At 41.1% G+C, this 26,017-nt stretch overlaps 1 protein-coding gene across 2 annotated transcripts; it reads right to left on the reverse strand.

The window, feature by feature from the left end:
- Window positions 1-2,074: 2,074 nt before the first annotated feature.
- Window positions 2,075-25,917, reverse strand: LOC126278079 (viral IAP-associated factor homolog). 2 transcript variants are annotated; one of them, XM_049977915.1, is made up of 5 exons: window positions 25,734-25,917; window positions 25,127-25,259; window positions 14,122-14,350; window positions 13,826-14,034; window positions 2,075-2,232 (listed from the first exon to the last, which is right to left on the reverse strand). In XM_049977915.1, exons 1-5 carry the CDS (start codon window positions 25,737-25,739, stop codon window positions 2,093-2,095), a joined length of 717 nt encoding a protein of 238 aa, XP_049833872.1. In that variant the 5' UTR covers window positions 25,740-25,917; the 3' UTR covers window positions 2,075-2,092. The 2 variants fall into 2 exon arrangements, with proteins under 2 accessions (XP_049833872.1, XP_049833874.1); XM_049977917.1 differs by lacking the exon at window positions 25,734-25,917 and adding an exon at window positions 25,669-25,693.
- Between the last annotated feature and the right edge of the window lie 100 nt (window positions 25,918-26,017).

Consider the following 26,017-nt stretch of genomic DNA (forward strand, 5'->3'; position numbering starts at 1 on the left):
TAATGGCACTCAAGTGAAAAGAGAGAGCACATAAAAACTAATGAGATGATGGACAAAATCTTCTGAGTTGTGAATGTGGTGCACACAATTTCCTGCTAAAGAGCTCTACTGCATTCCTGGGTGTTTAGCCAGGTTGCAGGTTGCATGTTGATGCACCAATATTGCTAACTACTGGTCAATGAATCTGGAGCAGTCCTTATAGTCTGGGTGGACACGTGCCTGTGTACACAGTGTCTTGGCCACAACCTCAGAGAGCATGCTCTTCTTGAGAAGTTCTAAAGTTCTCCATTGTACCTTGGTCATGGGCTCCTTTTTTTTGTAGGCAATATGCAGAGTGATCAAGTAACTGGAACACCTTGCTTAACTTCTCAAGAAGAGTATGATCTCTGAGGTTGGGGCCACGAGATTCCATACACAGGCACCTGATCACCCCAGGCTATTTGGACCACCTAAGATTCACAAGGATACCATGCCTCTGTGACCAATAGTTAGCAATACTTTGGTGCTAACACACAACCTGGCTAAACATCTAGCAGCATAACTGAGCCCTTTAGTGGGAAAATGTGAGCACCATTCATAACTCAGATTTTGCCCATTGGCTTAAGAACTTGTGACTTGCAACATCAGATATCAGAGATCAGGTTTTTACTACATATTAACACTTTTCGCATTTCCTCATGTAATGTGACTGCCAGACCTTGGTTCATGCAAAATCTTAAGGTCCTCGGTTAACTGCAAGGCACCAAAACCGGCCAATAATTGAGGTTTCTACAGCTAAAACCCTCCACCCCATGAACCATAGACCTTGCCGTTGGTGGGGAGTCTTGCGTGCCTCAGCGATACAGATAGCCGTACCGTAGGTGCAACCACAAGGGAGGGGTATCTGTTGAGAGGCCAGACAAACGTGTGGTTCCTGAAGAGGGGCAGCAGCCTTTTCAGTAGTTGCAGGGGCAACAGTCTGGATGACTAACTGATTTGGCCTTGTAACACTAACCAAAGCGGCCTTGCTGTGCTGGTACTCCGAATGGCTGAAAGCAAGGGGAAACTACAGACGTAATTTTTCCTGAGGGCATATAGCTTTACTGTATGGTTAAATGATGATGGTGTCCTCTTGGGTAAAATATTCCGGAGGTAAAATAGTCCCCCCATTCGGATCTCCGGGCGGGGACTACTCAAGAGGATGTCATTATCAGGAGAAAGAAAACTGGTGTTCTACAGAAAAATGCTTAAGATTAGATGGGTAGATAACATAACTAATGAGGAAGTACTGAATAGGATTGGGGAGAAGAGAAGTTTGTGGCACAAATTGACTAGAAGAAGGGATCAGTTGGTAGGACATGTTCTGAGGCATCAAGGGATCACCAATTTAGTATTGGAGGGCAGCGTGGAGGGTAAAAATCGTAGAGGGAGACCAAGAGATGAATACACTAAGCAGATTCAGAAGGATGTAGGTTGCAGTAAGTACTGGGAGACGAAGAAGCTTGCACAGGATAGAGTAGAATGGAGGGCTGCATCAAACCAGTCTCAGGACTGAAGACCACAACAACAACTGCTAAAACTTGACTTGTACTGCTTCTTACTTGGCGATAGCATCAAATTAGAAGCTTCTATTTTGTTGCTAGTGGTGCACTGGATACCTCAGTATGTGACAAATTTTCATACGATAAATGTAAACGTTACCAAGAACGACCAATGTGACGATCTGGCATTACGTCATTATGCCAACAAATGACGAAAACGGGAGTTTTTCTTAGGTTTTTACTACATATTAACCTATATCGAATTTTCTTGTGTAATCTGGCTGTCAGACCTCGGTTCATGCAAAATCTTAATGTCCTTGGTTAACAGCAAGGCACCAACCAAACAGAATAATTTATTATACAGAAAAGGCAGTGCAGTTTCCTTGCTTCTGTTTTACTTGGACGTTTGGCAGTTACTATACTAACTGAACCAGTATACCCACCAGGCACTACATTCTCACTAGTCCACAGATAAGCATTAATTATGCACATCATCTTGCATAATATGAGTATAATATGAGGATGGAGGGAAGGAGAATTAATTACACATCACAGACTGAGTCTTGCTTTTATTACCAGTCATTGTTATCACTATCATCATCATCAGCTGTATTTTTTAGCTTAGAAAAGAGCACATCCTTAATTTTAGGTCTTGGATCTTCTTCAAGTGTTGTTTTCACAGCACCAGCTTCTCCCAGTATCCACTCAAGCTCTGAAACATGCAGTAAGTCAAACACTACATTACTATGCAATATGTATACAAATAAATGATGCAAATCTGAATCAGAATTATGTACACAAATATACCTAAATCAGAATTAAAGGTTAAGAATTTAATTCAGTATGCTAAGTCAATCATTTATTTCTCAGAATTTAATGGCAGTTATCTACAGTTACAGAATAAATGAGAGGAACTGTCACCAAGGTTTTAAGTTTGAAAATGAATGGTTTAAATGCATAAAAAAAGGTAGAGGTGGAAAATTAATTGATTCATTTTGTTCCGTAACTCCCATACAGGAGAACCACCTCCAGAGATGTGGTACGAGTCAAGCAATTGTCTGATACCATATGATGAACAGAATAAAGTAAGAAGTAAAGTAAAGGGAAAATAACCATAAAAAAGTAATAAAATACAGTGAGGTGAGGGAGGTGGCCAACTACAAGTAGCCAGACTGCCCCCCCCCCCCAACCACCCTCTGTGCTAGTCATGTGGCAGGGGGAAAATTTTCCCACCCAACCAGCAGCACCTCAGAAGGGCTGTCACAGGATGGTAAAAACAGATGAGAGGCATGGTGGCAAACTTCAAATGACAGTAGGTGAACCACTTTCTTGAATGCAATGTAAAACTACATCTTTCACCTGGATGTCACCATCTAAAAGCACAGATGATGAGTCCTCAAGCTTGCTGCAAAGCACTGATGTCAGGGCACTCTAAAAAGGGTACAGGCCATTGAACATGAGTGTCATGATGACAACGGGTGGGTCATCTCACTGGAGGACATGACTGCGAGTCAGCCAGATATGGCTGATACAGAGCTGAAAAGGACAAATTCTCTTTGGGAAGGCCAAAGAGAAGATCGCTTTGTGGCCCTCGACTTATTAGTAGTAATTGTCATCCCTCATTCTGTGTCTTGAAAAGCTAAAGACACAGCTCTGGCCATGAGTTGGATTCTTATGCCTATACCTCCCCTCCCCCCATGAATCATGGACCTTGCCATTTGTGGGGAGGCTTGTGTGCCTCAGTGAGACAGATAACCATATCGTAGGGGCAACCACAATGGAGGGGTATCTGTTGAGATGCCAGACAAATGTGTGGTTCCTGAAGAGGAGCAGCAACCTTTTCAGTAGCTTCAGGGGCAACATTCTGGATGTTTGACTGATCTGGCCCTGTAACATCAACCAAAAAGGTCTTGCTGTGCTGGCACTGCAAATGGCTCAAAGCAAGGGAAAACTACAGGTGAAATTTTTCCTAATGACATGACACCTTTACTGTGTGGTTAAATGATGATGGTGTCCTCTTGGGTAAAATATTCCGGAGGTAAAATAGTCCCCTATTTGGATCTCCAGCTGGGAACTATTCAGGAGGGAGTCTTTACCAGCAGAAACCAAACTGGTGTTCTACAGATTGGAGCGTGGAATGTCAGGTCCCTTTATCGGGCAAGTAGGTTAGAAAATTTAAAAAGGGAAATGGGTAGGTTAAAGTTAGATGTATTGGGAATTGGTGAAGTTTGATGGCAGCAGGGACAAAGACTTCTGGTCAGATTAATACAGGGTTATACATACAAAATCAAATAAGGGTAACACAGGAGCAGGTTTAATAATGAATACAAAAATAGTAACACAGATAAGCTACTAGAAACAGCATAGTGAATGCATTATTGTAGCCGAGATAGGCATGAAGCCCACACCTACCACAGTAATACAAGTTTATATGCCAACTAGCTCTGCAGATGATGAAGAACTGAAGAAATGTATGACAGATAAAAGAAATTATTCAGACAGTGAAGGAAGGCGAAAATTTAATAGTCATGAGGGACGGGAATTCGATAGTAGGAGAAGGAAGATAACAAAAAGTAGTGGGTGAATATGGAATGGGGGTAAGGAATGAAAGAGGAAGTCACTTGGTAGAATTTCACACAGAGCATAACTTAATCATAGGTAACACTTGGTTTAAGAATCATGAAAGAAAGTTATATATGTGGAAGAGGCCTGGAGACACTGGAAGGTTTCAGACAGATTACAGAATGGTAAGACAGAGATTTAGGAACCAGGTTTTAAGTAGTACGGCATTTCCAGGTGCAGATGTGGACTGTAGACTAAAACTGAAGAAACTGCAAAAAGGTAGGAATTTAAGGAGATGAGACCCAGATACACTGAAAAAACCAGAGGCTGTAGAGATTTCTGAGAGAGCATTAGGAAACCATTTGCAAGAACAGGGGAAGGAGAAAGAGTAGAAGAAGAATGGGTAGCTTTGAGAGATGAAATAGTGATGGCAGCAGAAAAGCAAGTATGTAAAAAGACAAGGGTTAGTACAAATCTATGGCTAACTGAAGAGAGACTGAACTTAATCGATGAAAGGAGAAAATATAAAAACGGAGTAAATGAAGCAGGCAAAAAGGAATATAAACGTCTCAAAAATGAGTTCAACATGAAGTGCAAGATGGCTAAGCAGGGATGACTAGAGGACAAATGTAAGGATGTAGAAGCATGTATCACTACAAGTAAAATAGATACCACCTACAGGAAAATTACCTGTATGAAAATCAAGAGCTCAGATGGGAGACCAGTTCTAAGCAAACAAGGGAAAGCAGAAAGGTGGAAGGAGTATATAGAGGGTCTATACAAAGGTGATGTACTTGAGGGCAATATTATGGAAATGGAGGAGGACGGATATGAAATGGTAGATATGATACTGATTGAAGAATTTGACAGAGCACTGAGAGATGTAGGCCTAAGTCGAAACAAGGCCCCAGGAGTAGACAACATTCCATTAGAACTACAGATAGCATTGGTAGAGCCAGCCATAACAAAACTCTTCCATTTGGTGAGCAAGATGTATGAGACGGGCAAAATATCCTCAGACTTTAAGAAGAATATACTAATTCCAAACCCAAACAAAGCAGGTGTTGACAGGTGTGAAAATTACTGAACTATCAGTTTAACAAGTCATGGTTGCAAAATACTAACACAAATCCTTAACAGAAGAATGGAAAAACTTAAGCCGACCTCGGGGAAGATCAGTTTGGTTTCTGGATAAATGTAGGACCAAGCAAGGCAGTACTGTCCCTATGACTTCCCATAGAAGATAGGTTAAGGAACGGCAAACCTACATTTATGGCATTTGTAGACTTAAAGAAAGCTTATGACAATGTAGACTGGAATACTCTCGTTAAAATCCTTAAGGTGGCAGAGGTAAAATAAAGGGAGCGAAAGGCGTGTGTGTGTTTGAGGTTTACGGGCGCTAAACAGCGTGGTCATCAGCGCCCAAACGCATAGAAACAGGAACACAAGCGGCGAAGGGACGAAGACGGACGCCGAACAAGGAGAACGGCTAAGAGACACAGGCCTGACGCAGTTCCAAATGCGCACATACAGAGGCAAAACAAGAGGAGAAGAAACACACTAAAAAAGGAAAGGAAACACAAGGAAAAGAGGACAGATACCGAAGGGAAACAAGGAGGTAATCGTGACTGGCGAACCTCTTACCTAAAACCTGGGTTAGCCAGTCACCCAGCAGCACATTAAAACCTTCTCCCTAAAATCCGAGGCAACAGATTGGACAGGACACAAAACCGTAAGACCTTAACCACAGTCGCTGCGTCGTCTTGCAAAATAGAGGGCAAATCTGGTGGCAAGGAAACCACTGCCCTCTGGTCAGAGAATAAAAGACAGTCAAGTAAAATGTGGCGGACAGTAATCTGGACGCCACAAGCACTGCAGATTGGGGGGTCCTCCCGCCGGAGTAAAAAACCATGCGTGAAGGGACTGTGTCCAATGCGGAGGCGAGTGAGGAGAACCTCATCCCGCCTGTATGACTGGTAGGACGTACGCCATGGTCGCGTAGTGGCCTTTACCAGACGCAGCTTATTGTCAGAAACTGCCAACCACTCCTCTTCCCATTGCTGTATAACACGAAAACGCAAAAGGGAGGTTACAGCATGGAGGGGGACGGCACATTCAACAACGTGAGGGAGGGAACATGCATCTTTGGCAGCCACATCCGCCAGTTCGTTTCCCCTAATACCCACGTGCCCCGGCACCCAGCAGAAAGAAACCTCCTTCCCCTGCCGTTGCAGGTGGAGTAGGGCATCATGGATGTTCTGGACGACCGTATCCGCTGGGTACAAGTGTTGCATGGTCTGAAGGGCACTCAGGAAGTCAGAAAAGATGAGGAACTTAAGACTGGTAACACATCTCATCTGCTCCAATGCCCGCAAGGTTGCAAACAATTCGGCATCGAGGATGGTAAATGCCGCAGGAAGGCTATTTACAATTTGTACAGAAACCAGATGGCAGTTAAAAGAGTTGAGGGGCATGAAAGGTAAAAAGTGGTGGAGAAGGGAGTGAGACAGGGTTGTAGTCTATCCCTGATGTTGTTCAGTCTGTATACTGAGCAAGCAATAAAGGAAACAAAAGAAAAATTTGGAGCAGGAATTAAAATCTATGGGGAAGAAATAAATAAATACTTTGAGGTTAGCCAATGACATTGTAATTCTGTCAGAGATGGCAAAGGACTTGGAAGAGCAGCTGAACAGAATGGACAGTGTCTTGAAAGGAGGATGTAAGGTGAACACAACAAAAGCAAAACAAAGTTAATGGAATGTAAGTGAATTAATTCAGTTGATGCGGAGGGACTCAGATTATGAAATGACACACAAAGTAGTAAATGAATTTTCCTATTTGGGAAGCAAAATAACTGATGACTGTTGAAGTAGGGAGGATATAAAATGTAGACTGGCTATGGCAAGGAAAGCATTTCTGAAGAAGAGAAATTTGTTAACACTGAGTATCGATTGAAGTGTCAGGAAGTCCTTTCTGAAAGTATTTGTATGGAGCGTAGCCATCTATGGAAGTGAAACACGGAAGATAAATAATTTAGATGAGGAGAGAACAGAAGCCTCCGAAATGTGGTGTTACAGAAGAATGCTGAAGATTAGGTGGGTAGATCATGTAACTAATTTGGAGCTACTGAACAGAATTTGGGGAGAAGAGGAATTTGTGGCACAACTTGACTAGAAGAGGAGATTTGTTGGTAGGACACGTTCTGAGGCATTAAAGAATCACCAATTTAGTATTGGAGGGAAGTGTGGAGGGTAGGAATTGTAGATGGAGACCAAGAGATGAATACACTGAGCAAATTCAGAAGGATGCAAGTTGCAGTAGTTATTTGGAGATACACAGTCTTGCACAGGGTAGAGTAGTATGGAGAGCTGAATCAAACCAGTCTCTGTACCTAAGACAAAACAACAACTACAACTCAAATCTGCAAGGTTTCTATCACAGTAGCTTCCTCTGCTAACTGATCATCAGCTAGCTCATTCTCTGGAATCACTATCTGGCTGCTGTCTAGAGGAATACAATCAAGCTCCAAATAAGGTTTTGCACTGTCAAAACCAACAGGTTCCAAGAATAGCATCAGTTTGACTCATTACCTCCTTAGTGTCACTGTAGATCAGGGAATTTTCAGCAGGGGCAAGTGCTGGTATAATAGAATGATAACAGCCACTATAAGATAGGGAGTGCTGTTCTTGACACACTGATAGTGTGATGGCATAGCCGATGTGATCTTTTACCCCTAAACTGTCACTAAAGATGTCTTTTGAACTAGTAAATCTGCCAAGAATTGAGCTGAATAACTGTGGAAATGCAGAGGTGTTTACTATTTCTATTAGGCTTTAGTCTGATAATGAGGTGCACATGGGGGATGGAGGTGGGGGGGAGGAGGAGGAGGTCAGAGCAAAGAAATGCCGATGAACTGCTACTTGGATGCCAGACATGGGCCACCTCTGTGGGAGATGACTTACCCCGTCGGGGAAATGTATATGGTTATTCGGGTGTTCAGGGAAGTTGCAGACATATGCTGCACAATTCAAAGATGTCAGGTCTGTAGAGGAGAAATCCCAGCTTCTACCAGGAGGTCCTCAATAGGGCTTGCCCTTAAGGGGCCCATAGCAATAAGGGTCCTGTAGTTGTCTCGTGGTGGAGCCAGATACCTGTGAAGCCAGACTCCCATAATCCAGTGAAGAATGACTTTGTAAAGTAATAATAGGATGGAGCTGTTCACAATACCAGTATCTGTTACTTATGCAGCAGGGACTGTTGAGTTTCAACACACTTCTCTTTAAGCTGCCAAATTTGTGAAAACCAAGTCAATAAGGCAAAAATAAAAGTTCCAAAAGTGAGATGACTCTACCCTATTGAGCAGTTCGTTGTGAAGGTAAAGTTCTGGATGTGGATGAATAATTCTAGGTTGGTAGAAGAGTATAGCACAGGTTTGCCAGTGAAAAATTGGAAGCCATGCATGATGTGTCCAGTATTGTGATTCTTTTATAGCACCATTTGGCCAGCATTCAAAATACTCATGGTTTAAGAACTGTAATAAATACAAAAGTTGAAAACATGCAGGGACAATGAGACCTTAAGCAGTGATTAACAGGACAGCTATCCAGAAAATAGGTCCCTCTCAGCACAAACCCCAGTAGGACTCCATTATCTTGTGTATGAAGCATGTTAAGGACACACCAATTCAAATATAGAACCATAAAATAGAACATTCTAAATAAAAATTGGGAGGAGCATGTGAAACGCCCTCACTCAAGCATTGTGGTAACACAATGAGGTGTTATAGGCCCTACACAAGTCAAAGAAGACAGCCACAAGGAGTTGGAGGGAACAGAAGCCAGCAGTATAGATAAATCTGGTAAATTAAATGGTCAGTTGTGACTGACCCTCATGAAATATGCACTGGCAATTGCTAGAAAGACTCCTCATATCAAGAGACCAATGCAACTGTTGGTTCACCAACTTACACAGAACATTCGTGAAACAGATGGATCTATAGCTGTCTATCTCATATGAATTTTTAGCTGGTTTCACGACTGGGACAACTGCGAACTCACACCATATATGATTAATGACCACACAAATATGGTATTGGTAATCCACAGGTAGTAGTAGTAGTAGTAGTAGTAGTAGTAGTAGTAGCAATTTAGTGTGGGTTCCATTGGTCCTGGTGCCATTTTATGGCCAAAGCTCAGAATGCTGAGGGTTGTCATTCATTGAAGTGGGCGTTACCTATCTTTTGTGCAGATGGAAGGCTGGACGCAGATGTTTGAACAAAGTGTGCCACAAACAGTTCTGCCATAACAGCAGGGTTAGTATCAACATTGCCTTTTAAAGGAATATTAGTAGTAATGGTTGTTAGTTGGTAGCCTTAGGTATAGAGCAACTTGACCCCTGATAGTGAAGAAGAGACTTGGGCCCCTATGTACTGACATTTCTTTCTTAACAGCTCTGACAATGCCAGGAGAAAACCTTTTAAAAGAAATAAAGTTTTCAATCGAAGATCGTCACTTAAGTCATTGGAGCCTGTGATCTTTGATGTTCTTGGCAATTTTCTGTGTCCACCATGAGATTAACTTCCAATGATGTGTTCACAAAGAAAGGGGGGGGGGGGTAATCAATTCTACTGCTGTCTCTTGTAGTAAGTCACTGATAATCCCTTACGGAGTAGCATCAGATGGGAGGGCAGTGTTAAAAGTTTTTTTTATGGCCCATTCTGATGGGTGACTGGTTGAGTTTCAGTGTGGGAGGGACATGACAATGACGAAGGATCATTTTCTACTCTCAATGGACCTGATGGGTACCTACAGCTACAGATCAGGAAATTGATGGCCGAATATTTGCAACAGGCCACACTAAAATCAGTTGGAGTGCCAGTGTTCAGCAAATGTAGGTCAAGATCTGTGATCATTTGTTCTCTTAGACAACCTTGGGTGTATATTCTACAATGCCCCATAATGGTTTGTGGGCATTGAAATCACCCAGGAAGGGAAAAGCTAGAGGTAGCTGATACATCAGGTTAACCATCTTTTGATATGTCAGGGAGACAGACATTAAGGATAGTACAATCCATAAAAGACAGCCACAGTCTCTTATGTTGTTGTTGTTATCTTCAGTCCTGAGACTGGTTTGATGCAGCTCTCCATGCTACTCTATCCTGCACAAGCTTCTTCATCTCCCAGTATCTACTGCAACCAACATCCTCCTGAATCTACTTGGTGTATTCATCTCATGATATCCCTCTACGATTTTTACCCTCCATGCTGCCCTCCAATACTAAATTGGTGATCCCTTGATGCCTCAGAACGTGTTCTACCAACCGGTCCCTTCTTCTTGTCAAGTTGTGCCACAAACTCCTCTTCTCCCCTATTCTATTCAATACCTCCTCATTAGTTATGTGATCTACCCATTTCGAAAGCTTCTATTCTCTTCTTGTCCAAACTATTTATCGTCCATGTTTCAATTCCATACATGGCTACACTCTATACAAATACTTTCAGAAATGACTTCCTGACACTTAAATCAATACTCGATGTTAACACATATCTCTTCTTCAGAAACGCTTTCCTTGCCATTGCCAATCTACATTTTGTATCCTCCCTACTTCGACCATCATCAGTTATTTTCTCCCCAAATAGTAAAACTCCTTTACTACTTTAAGTGTCTCATTTCCTAATCTAATTCCCTCAGCATCACCCGACTTAATTCGACTACATTCAATTACCCTCATTTTGCTTTTGTTGATGTTCATCTTATACCATCCTTTCAAGACTGTCCATTCCGTTCAGCTGCTCTTCCAGGTCCTTTGCTGTACCTGTCAAAATTACAATGTCATCGGCCAACCTCAAAGTTTTTATTTCTTCTCCGTGGATTTTAATACCTACTCCGAATATTTCTTTTGTTTCCTTTACCGCTTGCTCAATATACAGATTGAATAACATCGGGGAGAGGCTACAACCCTGTCTCAGTCCCTTCCCAATGACTGCTTCCCTTCCATGCCCCTTAACTCTTATAACCACCTTCTGGTTTCTGTACAAATTGTAAATAGCCTTTCACTCCATGTATTTTACCCCTGACACCTTCAGAATTTGAAAGAGAGTATTCCAGTCAAAATTGTCAAAAGCTTTCTCTAAGTCTACAAATGCTAGAAACATAGGTTTGCTCTTCCTTAATCTATTTTCTAAGATAAGTCGTAGGGTCAGTAATGCCTCACGTGTTCCAACATTTCTACGGAATCCAAACTGATCTTACACGAGGTCGGCTTCTACCAGTTTTTCCATTCATCTGTAAAGAATTCGTGTTAGTATTTTGCAGCCATGACTTATTAAACTGATAGTTTGGTAATTTTGACATCTGTCAACATCTGCTTTCTTTGGGCTTGGAATTAATATATTCTTCTTGGAGTCAGAGGGTATTTCACTTGTCTCATACATCTTGCTCACTAGATGGTAAGAGTTTTGTTAGGCCTGGCTCTCCCAAGGCTGTCAGTAGTTCTAATGGAATGTTGTCCACTCCCGGGGCTTTGTTTCGACTCGGATCTTTCAGTGCTCTGTCGAACTCCTCACACACCATCATGTCTCCCATTTCATCTTCATTTACATCCTCTTCCGTTTCCATAATATTGTATAGACCCTTCTGATGCTGTATTGAATGGTATTTGATAACTAAAAACTCCTTAATTACAAATGTACAGATATAATCTGATGAGTTTTCAGGGCCAACTGTTTTTAAAAGAGGCATAGTGATGATGTAGGGTGAGACAACCGAGTTTCCTAAAAGGCCATACATATTGCTGGATAAAATGACAGTAGGAGTCTAAGTTCTCCTAGGATATGAAAATAACCATTAAGGTTCTCTCGTTCTGTTTGGGAGTGGAACAGGGAGAGAAAATGCTAGTTGTGGTACGAGGTACCCTCCACCATGCACCGTATGGTGGATTGCGGAGTATGTATGCAGATGCAGATGGCCGAATGTATACTCCAGAAGAGGTGGGAAGGAACTGAAAAGATGGTCACATTTCAGGTTTTGCCTGCATCACCTGTTGAGTGAAAACACTGTCAGCCTGCATAATTTCTACACCAACTGTAGATCCATCTTCACCTTTTTTTGTCTTCTTTCTAAGTTTACTTACCTCATTGTATTTTCTTTAGTTGGAGGCTATCAGGATAGGAGGATAAAACAACTGCTCTGCAGCCCAAACCTTGTGCCTCTGTCATCCAATAGTTGAATAGTTGATGGTCATCAATGCAGCGTTAGTCTGGTGAGCAGGCCTAGTATAAAGTAACTTTGGACGGAAGGGTTTTACTTAAGTACGGCAACATGTCTCGGGGAACTAAGAAGGTCCTCAATGTTGGTGTAGTGGGAACAGAGCAGGGGGTGGGGAATCCTGTGCCCCTCAAAACAGATGTATTCTGTTGACCATCAGAGCCGGACATTGAGGAAAATGTGTTCATCTTCACCATTGGTTAGAGGCTAAGTCACCATGGTTGTGAAGTACATATTTTTGTTTTAAAATATGAAGGATGGTCAAAGGTTTTATACTCTTGCATCTATCTTTTCTTCTTTAAAATTGGGAAATTTAGAGACCAAGGGAAAAGTTGCCCTGCACAGTTGATACATATATGTGAGTCACTGCTAGAGTGTTCTTATGCTGCAACCATCTACAGATGGGATCATTTATGCAGAATGAAGTCATATGTCCAATTTGCAACTTTTAAATACGCGGCTTTTACTTTTTCAGGTAATATATCATCTTTGAAAGCTAAAATAAAAGCCGGTATCTACTCTATTGTCTTTTGACCCTTGTTGGACAGGGCAGAAAAAATTGATACCATGTTGTTCTAAGTCTGCACAGAGGCTCTTTGGGTACAAACTATATGTTGAAAATGGTATTTCTCACCATTTCTTTTGAATCCACTTTCCTCTCATGCCACGGCCAGGAAGTGGAAGTCTTGGGGTTCATACCTTTCTGCACTGGAATGGTTTGTTTTCTATGGTGAGACTGATGGGGTGTTGCCGTCATTAGTGTAAGGACGTCTGATCCTCTTAGTAGCGAATCATCTGGACTGGAGCCAAACACTCTGACTAGAGACTCCTCCCATGTGAATCCCTCTTCCACAGCCATGGCTGCTTGTCATGGTTAACTGTTGCCAGGAGCTCCCATTCTCTGTACTCTGGCACTAAACAGACAGTGCAGAGAATAGAATTTGCTATGTCCACCCATCCCGATTTAGATTTCCTGTGGTTTTCATAAATCATTTCAGGCAAATGCCAGGAAGCTTCCTTCATCGAGGCCATGTCCAGTCACTTGTTCTATCCTATTCTATCCTCATAAAAGCATACTTATACACATAATATACATGTGTGTTTTGAACTATTTATTTTCATTGTATTATGATGACAAATCCTCCGTCATTATGAAATTATCCCTGGATGAATAAATCAAATTGATCTGGAAAGTAAAATAAAATCTGGGGAGGGTTGGGAGCAATGATTTGACATGACAGCATTATTTTGTTAAAGTATAAGAGAGAACCACAAACAAATAACTGATCTGAAATGTGAAGCTGATAAACCTTTGGAAGTGAAGAATAATGTGTGTAAAATTTTAACAGTTGAAAAGATGATTATTACAGAATATATGCAAAAATAATTCATAACATGCAATGTGTAAAATTGTAAATGTAAATGTGGCACTACTACATGCTGAACTATAAATTATATACTATTAAAGAAGACCTTACCTTCAACAGTCATATTCATTCCACGGAAGTTTAAAGGCCCAACCATTTGTTTAATGAGTTCTCCTTCATAATATACAAAAATAGTTGGTAAGTTGCTGTCAGGGAAATTTGGTATACATGTGGTTGATATGCTTTTCAAAAATTTTGTGGCTGGAAATTTTGCGGCAAGTTGCGATAAATGCTGATTTAGTAATGCACATAATGGGATGCTGTAAATAATAGTCATAAAAATGAAACATTGTATTTTTATTAACCAAGAACTATTCATGAATTAGATCATTTGATAACTAACTTACCCTTGTTTGTATAAATGCAAGACTACCCAAATATTTTCACCAGCTTTGTTGACTTCTTGAACATAATCTTTTCCACTTATCTCCTTTACCTCGCCAAACTTTGACTTTGCAGCTTCTGCTTGCATCTCAGCAATTCGCTTTCTGCGATACTCCAATAATACTCTCTCATCTTCTTCATCTTCTAATTCATCCAGTTCATCAAGAGTACACTGTTCTAATTTTTTTGTTCCTGTAACAAAGTTCAAAATCATTATCAATGCATCAGCAGCTTGGGGCAAGGTGGGGAAAGGGGAAGAGAAAGGAGGGACATGTTTTATCTTTTCTTAAGTCATGAATAGAAAACAAGGCAAGAATTGCATTACTATAAATAACACTTTATTTTGTCAGCATTCAGCATATTACAGCAGCAACAACATTAAAGATGAAAAATTGGTTCAGCTTTGATAGCAATGGAGATGAACTGAGGCACTGCCTTTACAAAGTTTATTGGGGGTTCATATGAAATATATTAGGGAAGGAAACCACATAGAACAGAAAATGTATGCTATTGTCATAGAATTGGTACTCAGCAGACATACTTTACAAAACAAGTGAAGCGATGTAAGAAGAAAAGTAAATGTAGGCAAAGTGACCTAAAATATAGAACAAACTCGGGTAGGGAGACATAAATAGCAATGACAGTAATACCAGAATGATAGGGAAACAACTGACATGATATTAAAAAAAAAATTGCAAATATAATACTATTAGATTACTGTCTGCCTCGTGTATTCTCATCCTCCTGTTTTCTTGGAACACCAACAAACTCCTGAAACACCGTATCATATATGATCACCTGTCCCATTATTATCAAACTACGCCTTTAAGTGTGTAAATGGCTATATATGTGAATTACACTTTTCTCCCTTAAACTATAATACCATGGCATGTCCAATATTTTTGCACAAGTGAACCACAAAGTGTCACAGCTGGGAATCCACAAATTTCCAAAATTGAGTTAGGTGACAAACAAGTGTAAATCCTTCAGAAACATTAGAATATTTCAATGAACTTTTTGTAAATTCATCCAGATATTGATAAAAATTTGTTAGCTTGGTAATGTCCATCCCTAATGTCGTGGTCTGGATCAGGGTAACACAAAGCTTATAACAAAATTTTAAGGAATCATAGCTAAAGATTTAGTAGAAAAATTATTATCTCTAAAAATATAAAAATTCAACTGGATCAGATGAAACATCCATTAGAGAAATTAAAATAGTTACTAGTATATCAGGACCCCATTCACAATGAATTTGAAGTAATACTCTGAGGTACACAGTAGTAAAGCCCTTGTTCAAGAATAGATCCGAAGAAGATGCAGGACACTACTGACTAACAAAGTAGTTTCTTAATTTTTCGAAAGTATTTGATAATCTTGTTGTAACTCAGACCCAATTTTATTTTTAACAAAAGCTATTATCATCACATTAAATTGATTTACCATCAACAAATTTAATGAGAAAATTTGCATATCGATGAACAAGTCCCAAAAAAATCACAGGAATTACCTGACTGCACAAAAGCTTACAATTGTGAGAACAGTCCCTAGTACTTAATGAATTAGAAAGATACATAAAATTATTTCACAGAGCATCCCACATGGTTCAATTTCAAGCTCAATCCTGTATTTCCATTTCAAGCTCAATCTTTTATTTTACGTAAGTGATTTACCTCTAAATATCAGCACAACTAGGTGTTAGCCATCCGAACAGCTATAACTGTGTGTTCGAGATACTTGGCCAAGTGTATGAAATACGCATACCAGTGTACCAGGAACAAATAACGTATATTAACTAGTAAACACAGAAAAGTTACTTGATAATACTTGAGACTAGTTAGTACCAGAGAGGAGTTAGACACAACTATCCATAATTGCAAAGATATTAGTGTCCTCTGTGACATTCATGGCACATTGCACTGCACATAGAGAACAAACAAAAATGCATCACTGCTGGTGGCTCAAGTGCGAAACACAGCAGCTGACAGTAACTGATGATCCTGGTCACTTCTTGGGGGTTGTGCAATGGATAGTGCGCTCAACACTTGGAGCGTGTTCAACATTCAGGTAACGGGCTGCTTTGGACAGATGCGATTGTGCTTGAGCATGAATGAGGTTCAGAATGACTCTGTGGTGTGTGTGTGTGTGGGGGGGGGGGGGGGGCGGGGGCGGGGGGGCTCTGGGAGCATGTAAGATGTGGTAGTTTTGCAATTCACTACAATGTCCAGAGGCCATGTTCCTCTTTTGATGACAAGATGTGGGCCTGTGTAAGGCAAATTGTAGCACTGGTTTGACACTGTTTGTGTGTAGCAGGACATGTGCATGTTTGTAAATCACAAGGCATGAAGACTGGCCTTGTGCCATGTCTACTTGCTTCATGGGGGTGAATGCACGCAATTTGTTCCTTCAGGTGACAAATGAAAGCTTTTTGGTCATGGTCAGGAAGATGCATCGAACTTGGGTCAATGAATTCGCCAGGGAGCCATAGAGCGTCACTGTAAATGAGCTCTCCTTATGAAAAATCCAAGTCTGGTTTATACACTGGGGAACCATAACATACAACCACCTGTTTAATAACTTGTTTGTCCAACTTTGGAACAAAATACATCACTGATTCTCAGTTTCAAAGATCAGACAGTTTTTTGGCAGGTTTGTGGAGGTATGTGGCATTAGAAGTCTACGCACAGGTCATGTAATTCATGTAAATAGCGGGGTCCTGATTTGCGTACACGGTGATGGTAGCCAATAGTGACTCAGATGCATTCCATACAATTTACATAAGGCTAATTTAGTCACCAAGATATCAATGTGAGCTCACTATAATGCTCGTCAAATCATCATAGCACAGTTCTGGCTCTGAGACATGAACCGTTATACTGCTGAAAGATGGGCATCACTGTCGTGTAAGACATCAAGCATGAAGGGATGCATGTGGTTCGCAGATGTCAACATGTCTTCGATTTCTACCACAGCTCCAATGCAAGTGCGGGACAATGTCTCCCATAGCATAATACTACTTCCACCAGCCCATATCTGTGGTATGCTGCACGTTTTGAGCCGTCGTTCATCTCAATGACGGCATTTGGGAAGACAACCACTGACCTAGTGTAGCAAAACTGTGATTCATTCAAAGGTCAACACTTTTCCATTGATCAACAGTTGAATCCAGATAGTCCTGTGCTCACAGCAATCTTAACTGACAATGTCATTGGGTCAACATGTGCACACATAGAGATGATCTGCAGCAGAGCTCTATGATCAACAATGTAGGATGAATGGTGTGCTCTGGAACACTTATGCATGCACCAGTATTTTGCCCTTTCAGCACAGGTGCCACAAATCATCAACTATCTTACTTTATAGAGCAGACACCAAACCCCATGTTCTATGAAGAGTTGTGGGCGTTCAACCATTTAGTGCATAGTGGTTGTTTCACTGTCCCTCTACCTCTTTCCATAGAAGTTCACGACTGTATCACATTAACATTTGACCAGCTTCATAATAATCTGCCCTTTGTCAAAGTCCCTCATCTCAATGGATTCCCCCATTTACAGCCCATATATTCACTAGAGTGGTCTCCCATCCGTTTCTGCTCTGCTTACATACTTTCGTTGCCACTTTAAGTGCACGCAATGCCACCAGGTGGCATCCAAAGTCATGGTGGGCAGTGGTCGTAATATTATGGCGTATCATTGGGTGTGTTGTGAAGATCGAGGAGGACTTGGATAAGGGTGTTAACCAACTAGTGTCATGACACAGTTAACCAACTAGTGTCATGATACTTCAGTGAAGTTTTCAAAGAATCGTGCCAATGTTCAATCATGCCATTGTTCATTGGGTGATACCTTGTTGTCCAATAATGAATAGCACTGCAGAATTTGCTACTAAGTTGAGTAAATAGCTCTGAAGCAAATTATCAGCTGCAGTCTGTACTGATATGCAGCAGACAGTAGCTGAAGTGCAAAATCCAATTTGGTACAAAGGTAGAGGCCAGGGTTTCTGCTGAAATGTTGTCGACGGTCATTGCTTTTGCCAATGAGTGAAAAAACTGATTGCAGTTAAAAAATAGGACTGCCCATTTGGCGAACACAGAGAATCTACTACATCAATGTGCATGCGCAGAAATTGTGTCTAGAAAATCTCTTACTGGTGTATGCATGTGATGGGATATGTTGCTTTGCTGGTAATGAATGTACAAGTCAGTCCACTAGTGATGATACTTTTGCATGCCAGGCCATAAAAAAACGTTTTGAAACCAGGTGAGTTGATGATCTAACACTTGTCAAAGGCACATCAGTGGAATGTGGGTGGCAGAAAAGGATGAGGCCTTCCACCAAAAATATCATGTATGCATCAGGAACATCAGCAATTTGTAGCTGTGGGGGTGGACGATGCATCTTTCAGTAGATTTCGGAGTTCCTGGTCATATTCCTGTGCCTTTGCAAGTTGTGCAAAGTCAACTGAGTTTGCTATGCTGCTAACCCGAGGCAGACAGTCGGCAACAATGTTGTAAATGCCCGAAATATGTTGCATGTCAATGCTCAATTGGGCAGTAAACTCTAAATGATTGTACTGATGTGGATAGCAGTTGTCGTCATTCTGTCAAAAGCACAGACAAATAAAAAATGTGAATGCTCTGGTTCCCATCTGAGGGCAAAAGTACCTGATTGATTCATAAACAGCAAGAAGTTCATGATTGTAGCCATTCCATTTTTGCAGCAGTGGTGAAGGCTCGAGTGAAAAAAAGGCAAGTGTGTTGTCGACTAGCTGTTGTAATGCTGCAATGATAGCAATCTGGCTAGCACCTACCACCAACACAAGAGGTGCATCCAACGCAGGATGTGCCAGAAGTGTGGCATTTGCTACTTTTTGCTACTTCAGAAGTATAGCTCAATCTTGTCTCTCCACTGAATCAGGGCATTTCCTCCAGTTTTAGGACTGGAAAGTGCTGCACTCAGTGGTTCTTGCAACTTGGCCAGGTGTAGAGGATGCCAGAGAAAAAAATTTAGATTTCCTCATAAACAGCGTAGATTCCTGGACGTTTCAAGCCGTGGAATTTTCATTATGGCTTCTACTTTTTCTGGAAGTAGTAGTGACTCTGCTGATGAAATCAGATGGCCCAAGAAGATAAACCTGTGGTTGTCCAAATACACACTTGGAAATATTTGATACCGTACCATGTTGCTTTAATCATTTACAGACTTCCACCTCGTGTTGCTGGAATTGATTGGCTGAGACAGAAACATGAGGGTGTCATATAGTGAGCAAAACAGAATGACAATCCTTGCAGCACAAAGTCGGTAAACCTTTGCCAAGACTGTGCAACATTGCTCAGATCAAATGCTATGAAGAGACTCTCAAACAAACCAAATTGCACGATTATGGCTGTTTTCGGGATGTTCTTATCCACCACAGGCATTTGCACGAAGGCCTTTGCACAGCCTAGCACACTAAAAACGGTCACACCATACAGAGCGTAGTTACAATCCCGTAACGGCGGTACTGAGTAAATTGTCTGGCACTGTATTTGCATTAAGCACTTCATAACCACCACACAGGTGCCACAGATCGTACTACTTGGGTACTTGATGGAGAAGTCATAATGGGCTGTTAGCAGGCCAAATGAAACTTTCTTTGAGCACAGAGTTGAATTCTGACTTTGATGACCAGACCATAAGGAACTAATCACCTAGGTCTGCACAAAAGTGGTGAGCCATCAGTCATTTTAATGTAATGGACAGTACTGTGAAGTACCTCTCTGGAGGTCACATTATAGCTGGAAAATGTTCAAGTTACTTGATGTATTTACAACCTCCTAACTAGACGAACTTTGTGCTGTGTAGCACTGTGTTGGATCAGAATCCAGCAGTTTAAAGACCTGTGATGCTGTCGATGAATCTTGCATTCATCATATTCAGTAACAGATGATAATGCACCAGGAAATCTTCTCTGATTACAGGTTCCGTGATATCGGCAACAGTGAAATTCCAGGGAAAGACATGCCAGTGTTCCAAGTCTATGTCAATATGTTGACTGCCATTAAGTCACAATGGATGAATTGCTTGCTGCAAAGAGGGAGAATGAAATCTGTGGCCAGCTATTGCAAAGTAATATACATAAATAAATACACAAGTCTGAACTAATGTTAACAACAAATTTTTGTCCCCTCTTTCGATCAGTAATAAGAGAGATGATGTGACAGCAATTGGCAATCAGATGTACCCACGTCTGCCTGTCACTCACATTTGGGTATGCACAAGGGAGGCGCACATGTGTACCTTATCTACAAACTTCCTGTGGGACTAGCAAACAAAAGGCTGCTGCTCTGCGACACTCGGAGCCTAGGAGTTTGCACAGGAACGAACAATTATCTGATCCCTTTTGACAGCGTCCTGTCATTGCTCTAGTTGCAATGAGACAGAAGTTAACTGATCTGTTTACTAAGAGCATTCACTTTATCTATGAGGCAATCACAATCTGCGCAAGTCACCGCTGGTGACAAACACTGTTGGACTGTGCTACCACTGCACAGATCGAAGTCGGGAATATAGTATTGGCCAGATTCGCAATGGCATCTAATTGGACTTCAGTCTGGAACATTATTAAAGCTTTCACCTGCACTGGAAGACAACCACTCCACAGCATACATAGTAAGGTATCACATACAGTGCCTGCATTGACTTCACTGCATGAGTGCCTGACATATAGCGACCTTCTTGCATTAGGACTTGTTGCACATGCTCTTCTTATGATGTGGAAGTCCTGTGAATTAATTTGACCTTGAGTTTGTTATAGGAGTTTTGTTCAGGAGGTGCCGTTATTACACCTTTGACTTCAGCTGCAAAATGATGATGGAGCTGGCTAACTACCAAGGAAAATTTGGTCGAATACATAGCTATTTTGGATAAACGAAAGTTCACTTCTATCTGTGCAAACCATAATGCACGATTACGAGGCCAGAATGGTGGCAATCTTACAGGGAGTCATGATCCTGAAGGTACTTCAGCAGCTGATGTGTTTCACATTTTGTGAAAAGTATTCATTCCCTACTGAAAGTTATTCCTGCTGCTTCTGGTTTTGTGGACTGATCAGATATGCTAAGATCACGCTGGGGTCACTAACATTAGTGCCTCTACGTTTTAGCCATCCGAACAACTATAACTGCGCTTTTATAATACTCAGCCCGCTGTACAAAATATGACCTCTAGTGAACCAGTAACAAATAACATTTATTAACTGAAACACAGAAAAAACACTTTATAATACCTGAGACTACTTAGCACTAGAGAAGAGTTCAACACAAGATTGTCCATAATTGCCAAGAAGTTAACATTATCATGTAAAACGCATGGAAAATCACACTAAACACAGAGAACAAACCAAAACCCATTGTCTTTGGTGGCTGGAATGTGAATTGTTTGACAGCTCATGTAATTACAGCAGCCAACATTAACCTATGATCTTGGTTGCTACAGGCTTATGACTGTGTGAAACACTTGCTAGTGTTCTGTGAATTAGAAAGAATGGGTAATATACAGTAGTGCTCTGAAATGGAACAAAGCATATTTAATAGAGAGAAAGGAAAGGGTAGTTGCAACTTCAGATACATAAAATTATTTCATGGAGCATCCCACAAGGTTCCACTTCAGACCCAGTTGGGTTGATGCGCCATGAATAATTACAAGTGTGCATTTGGGGAATTTTTGAAATTTTGCACATCTATGGCTGGAAGACAGTAATTAAGGGACCAACTGGGATATCGGGTGGCACGCACGGGTGATTTTGACATTTTGCAAATGATCTGCAAGACAGGTTTATGACACTGCTCGCAGGCTAGAAGGAACGGCTGATGACACACTGTACACAAACGTGAAGTAATCAGGGCAGCACAGGGCACTAACATGCTGTGTAGCACCGATACATTGCAGTTATGACAGCACCTAGTGAACTGTGTGTAGGGGCCAAAGTGGGCTGACAAGAGCTGACCTTGTAATTACTACTTGTCCTCTCCAGAGAAACTATATCAGAGGTGTAGGGAAAAGACATATAAATAAGGAAACATGGAGGCTCAAAGGGGCTCTTGTGTTGCCATTCTGTTTGCATCCAGAACAGGAGAGAATGACTATTGTTTAAGTTGCACGTTGACCAAGACGACCTTTTGGTGATGGACATTGGCAGCAACCGGCCCGCTGAAGTATGTTGCATGGATGCATCATTGCTGAGGCGGGGCGCATTGTACCTTGGAACTACAGCGGGGTGAGGAGCGAGAAGGCTACTGGCCTCCCTTCTCTGGGTCTGGCGTACTGCAAGCTGTTGATCACAGGGTCAGGGCCGTGGCACAAACTCACAGCCTCCTGGGTGCAGAACTATCTACAGAATGAGCTGCCCTGGGTGGATGGCCGGAGCTGCTGAGGCTCACTACAATGATGGCGGTCGGCCGTTTCCCTTTGGCACTCTACATGGGGACCACAAATCACACTTGTGGGAACAGTCAGCCATGTTCTGGGATACTGGCACAGTTAACACACACACACACACACACACACACACACACACACACACACACACAAACGCGCGCGCCTTAGCTTGGTGAGTAGGTTTTTTTATCAATCCAATTTAATTATTTTATCAAAAAATTTTGGACAAGAAGAGAATAGAAGCTTTCGAAATGTGGTGCTACAGAAGAATGCTGAAGATAAGGTGGATAGATCACGTAACTAATGAGGAGGTATTGAATAGGTTTGGGGAGAAGAGAAGTTTTTGGCACAACTTGACTAGAAGAAGGGATTGGTTGGTAGGACATGTTTTGAGGCATCAAGGGATGACAAATTTAGCATTGGAGGGTAGCGTGGAGGGTAAAAATCGTAGAGGGAGACCAAGAGATGAATACACTAAGCAGATTCAGAAGGATGTGGGTTGCAGTAGGTACTGGGAGATGATGAAGCTTGCACAGGACAGAGTAGCATGGAAAGCTGCATCAAACGAGTCTCAGGACTGAAGACCACAACAACAACAACAACAACAACAACAACATCAAAAATTGATTGCTTTCGTTGTTATAAATAACAGTTGCTGAATGACAGTGAAAACACGAGTACGTGACAAGGTATTTGGCGTCCACATCTCTGCACAGAACTTTAAGGCCAAATACTTGCCCACTACATAAAGCAGGATAGGTGGTAATCTATGGTAGCTCTGATGAAGTACAATTGTGGCACAGGCACAAATGTTTCGGAGCACAATGTGGAACACAGGGTCTGTACTGGACCATCCCTTTGTGTTTCTATGTTGACCCAACGACACTGTCAATTAAAATTGCAGTCGGCATGAGATCATATAAAGACTGGACAACAGATCAACAGAAATGTGTCACTTGGCCAGATGAATTATATTTCTCATAACACCACATACGAGGAAGAGCCAGGATATGCCATCATACAGGCGGACAGCTGATCAAAATCTGCACCTCGCCATGGAACTTGGCTAGCGGGGACGATATTATGATGTATTGGGGAAATGAATGTGGGATTAATGGGACCACCTGCACTCATTTTATGCTCTGTGCCCCCTGTTGGAAACTTTATCTTCCAACAGATAGCTATCCATGGCACAAGACCAGAATTGTGCTACAGTAGTTTGGGGAGCAGGATAGTGAACTCACAATGTTTCAGCCACCAAATTGCCTGATCTTAACCTGACAGAGTGCATCTGGGACACCACCGAGTGCCAGCTCCATACTCACAAACTAATGGCCCACAATTTTCAGTTATTGTGTGACCTGTGCATGTATACCTCCAGAAATGAACCAAGTACTTGTCGGATCCATGCCGTGCAGAGTTGCTGCTGTATCACTTTGCAAAGGTGCATCAAAACACTATTAAAAAGTGGTTATAATGTCTTGGCTCATCAGTGAATATATGTTAATAGAAAACAAGCAAGACTCATGTTAACATCACGTAGATTAAAACATTATTCCCAAACTTCTCACTAGATGGTTATAAAAAATTATACCACATTAAAAACGAAAAAAAGTCTCATGGTGTGGAACTGGGTTAGGTAAAAAGAAAATTACATGTCATCTTTGTGCAAGAACGTTATTATTCAATAACTGAAATTTTAAATGAGGGAGAAGCTACTTTTGTAGAATAATGTAATAAACTTGTACTGAAGGTTGTAAATCAAGATTAGTGTAGGTATTTATGACATGTAGTACGTGTCTCAATCACATACTTACACTGAAATGTACATTTATCTTTATGTATGAAATGGTATAGTAAAATTCTGATTAAGTTTTTGACTGAAAAGCTTAGACAAGTGTTAATTTGGCATCAATGAAGAGTACATGAAAACTTGTAACCAATAAATGGTAATGAAGACAAGACAAAAGAAGTTCTTAATGAAAACACTTACTGATATTACAGATAAAAAAGGAAGCTACCCAAAACACTGCTGCTGTTAGACATATTTAATAGTAGAAGTTCCCACGTCTAGTATTATTCCACAGCTAGAGCAAAAAACCTCACAACTGTAAACACTTTGTGCACTAAAGGATGCCAAGCATTTCCAGGTATGTTTGCTCTCGATGTTCAAAATCAGAATGTAACAAATTTTGCATAAAACGGGACTAGGTAAACTTAAAAATAAATAAATAAATAAATAACAATCTGGTTAGTGTAAAACCAGTTGTAGCTACCACATGAATATTTAAATATCTTCTTTCATCTATCTTTTTACAGTGTAGACATGTTCTAATTTCACACTTTATCTGCACAGTCAGTAAATTCCCCCTTGAAGGTCCACTGGATAAACTGGCATTTAAATATCTGGCTTAGACATTCTATATTCGGTAGGATGCCTGTGTTTTACATTTCCTACGCTTTCATTAACTTTGAAAAGCACATGACAGTTTCTGAAACTGAAATATATAATTTAAGTGTAAAAAAAAAAGAAAAAAAAGTCATGCCCTACCTTTGGACTGCTTCTCTTCTATAGTTGCTTCAACAATATTTAGTACTTCCTCTTCAGTAATTTCCTTTTCCTTTGCAGGAAGAATACCATGTCTTCGCAAAGCTGCATTCCACTCCGTATCTTCATTTGGATCCTAAAATACGTTCTACGTTATATTATAACATCTACAATGATGTGTAATTTACTACAGTGGTAAACCTCTAAAGAGTGAATACAGCTATGAACACAGTTGGGATACAAGCACCTGTACCTGAAATTCGTGGGGCTAAAGAACAGCATAGTACCTTTCGTAGTGCAAACTATTCCTTACAGTTTCTTGAAATTAATGTCATTTACGATAAAGGGATTATTTATTCATTACTCAATGGTGAGGTTTCGCATAACCACACCTCTCTCGTCTGATGTTAATCGACGGCGTTCTCGACACATTATTAGAACAATAATCACACACAGTTCTACGGTCAGGAGCTATAGGTTTACAATAATGAGAGGCACATTCGTCGCTAACTGCAAAACGATTTTCATATTACGGGCAAACGCACCATATAAGGGCACTGGATCCTCGTGTCCCTTATCTGAAAAAGAGAACAACCAAGTACCTACGAACCTGCATTTTATTGCAGTTGTAAGATTTAACAACAGTCCGTTCCTGAAGTAAAAAAGCTATCAGTACATCCCCTGACAGTCAGAATTTAATCTTCTAACGCTCTGCTTCACTTCCACCAGTAGATTCAAGTAGGCCACCATCCCCTGCAGGCAGCGTGAGTCATGACAGACCATATTTTAGATGACGACTGTTTCATGATATGGCTCAGTAACTCACAGCAAGCGGAGACAAAAATTAATGTTTCGAATGCTGCAGTTCTATAGCACATTTCGTGTCAGATCGCT

This window comes from Schistocerca gregaria, chromosome 6 (assembly GCF_023897955.1).
Source record: "Schistocerca gregaria isolate iqSchGreg1 chromosome 6, iqSchGreg1.2, whole genome shotgun sequence".
NCBI classification, from domain to species: Eukaryota; Metazoa; Arthropoda; class Insecta; order Orthoptera; family Acrididae; genus Schistocerca; species Schistocerca gregaria.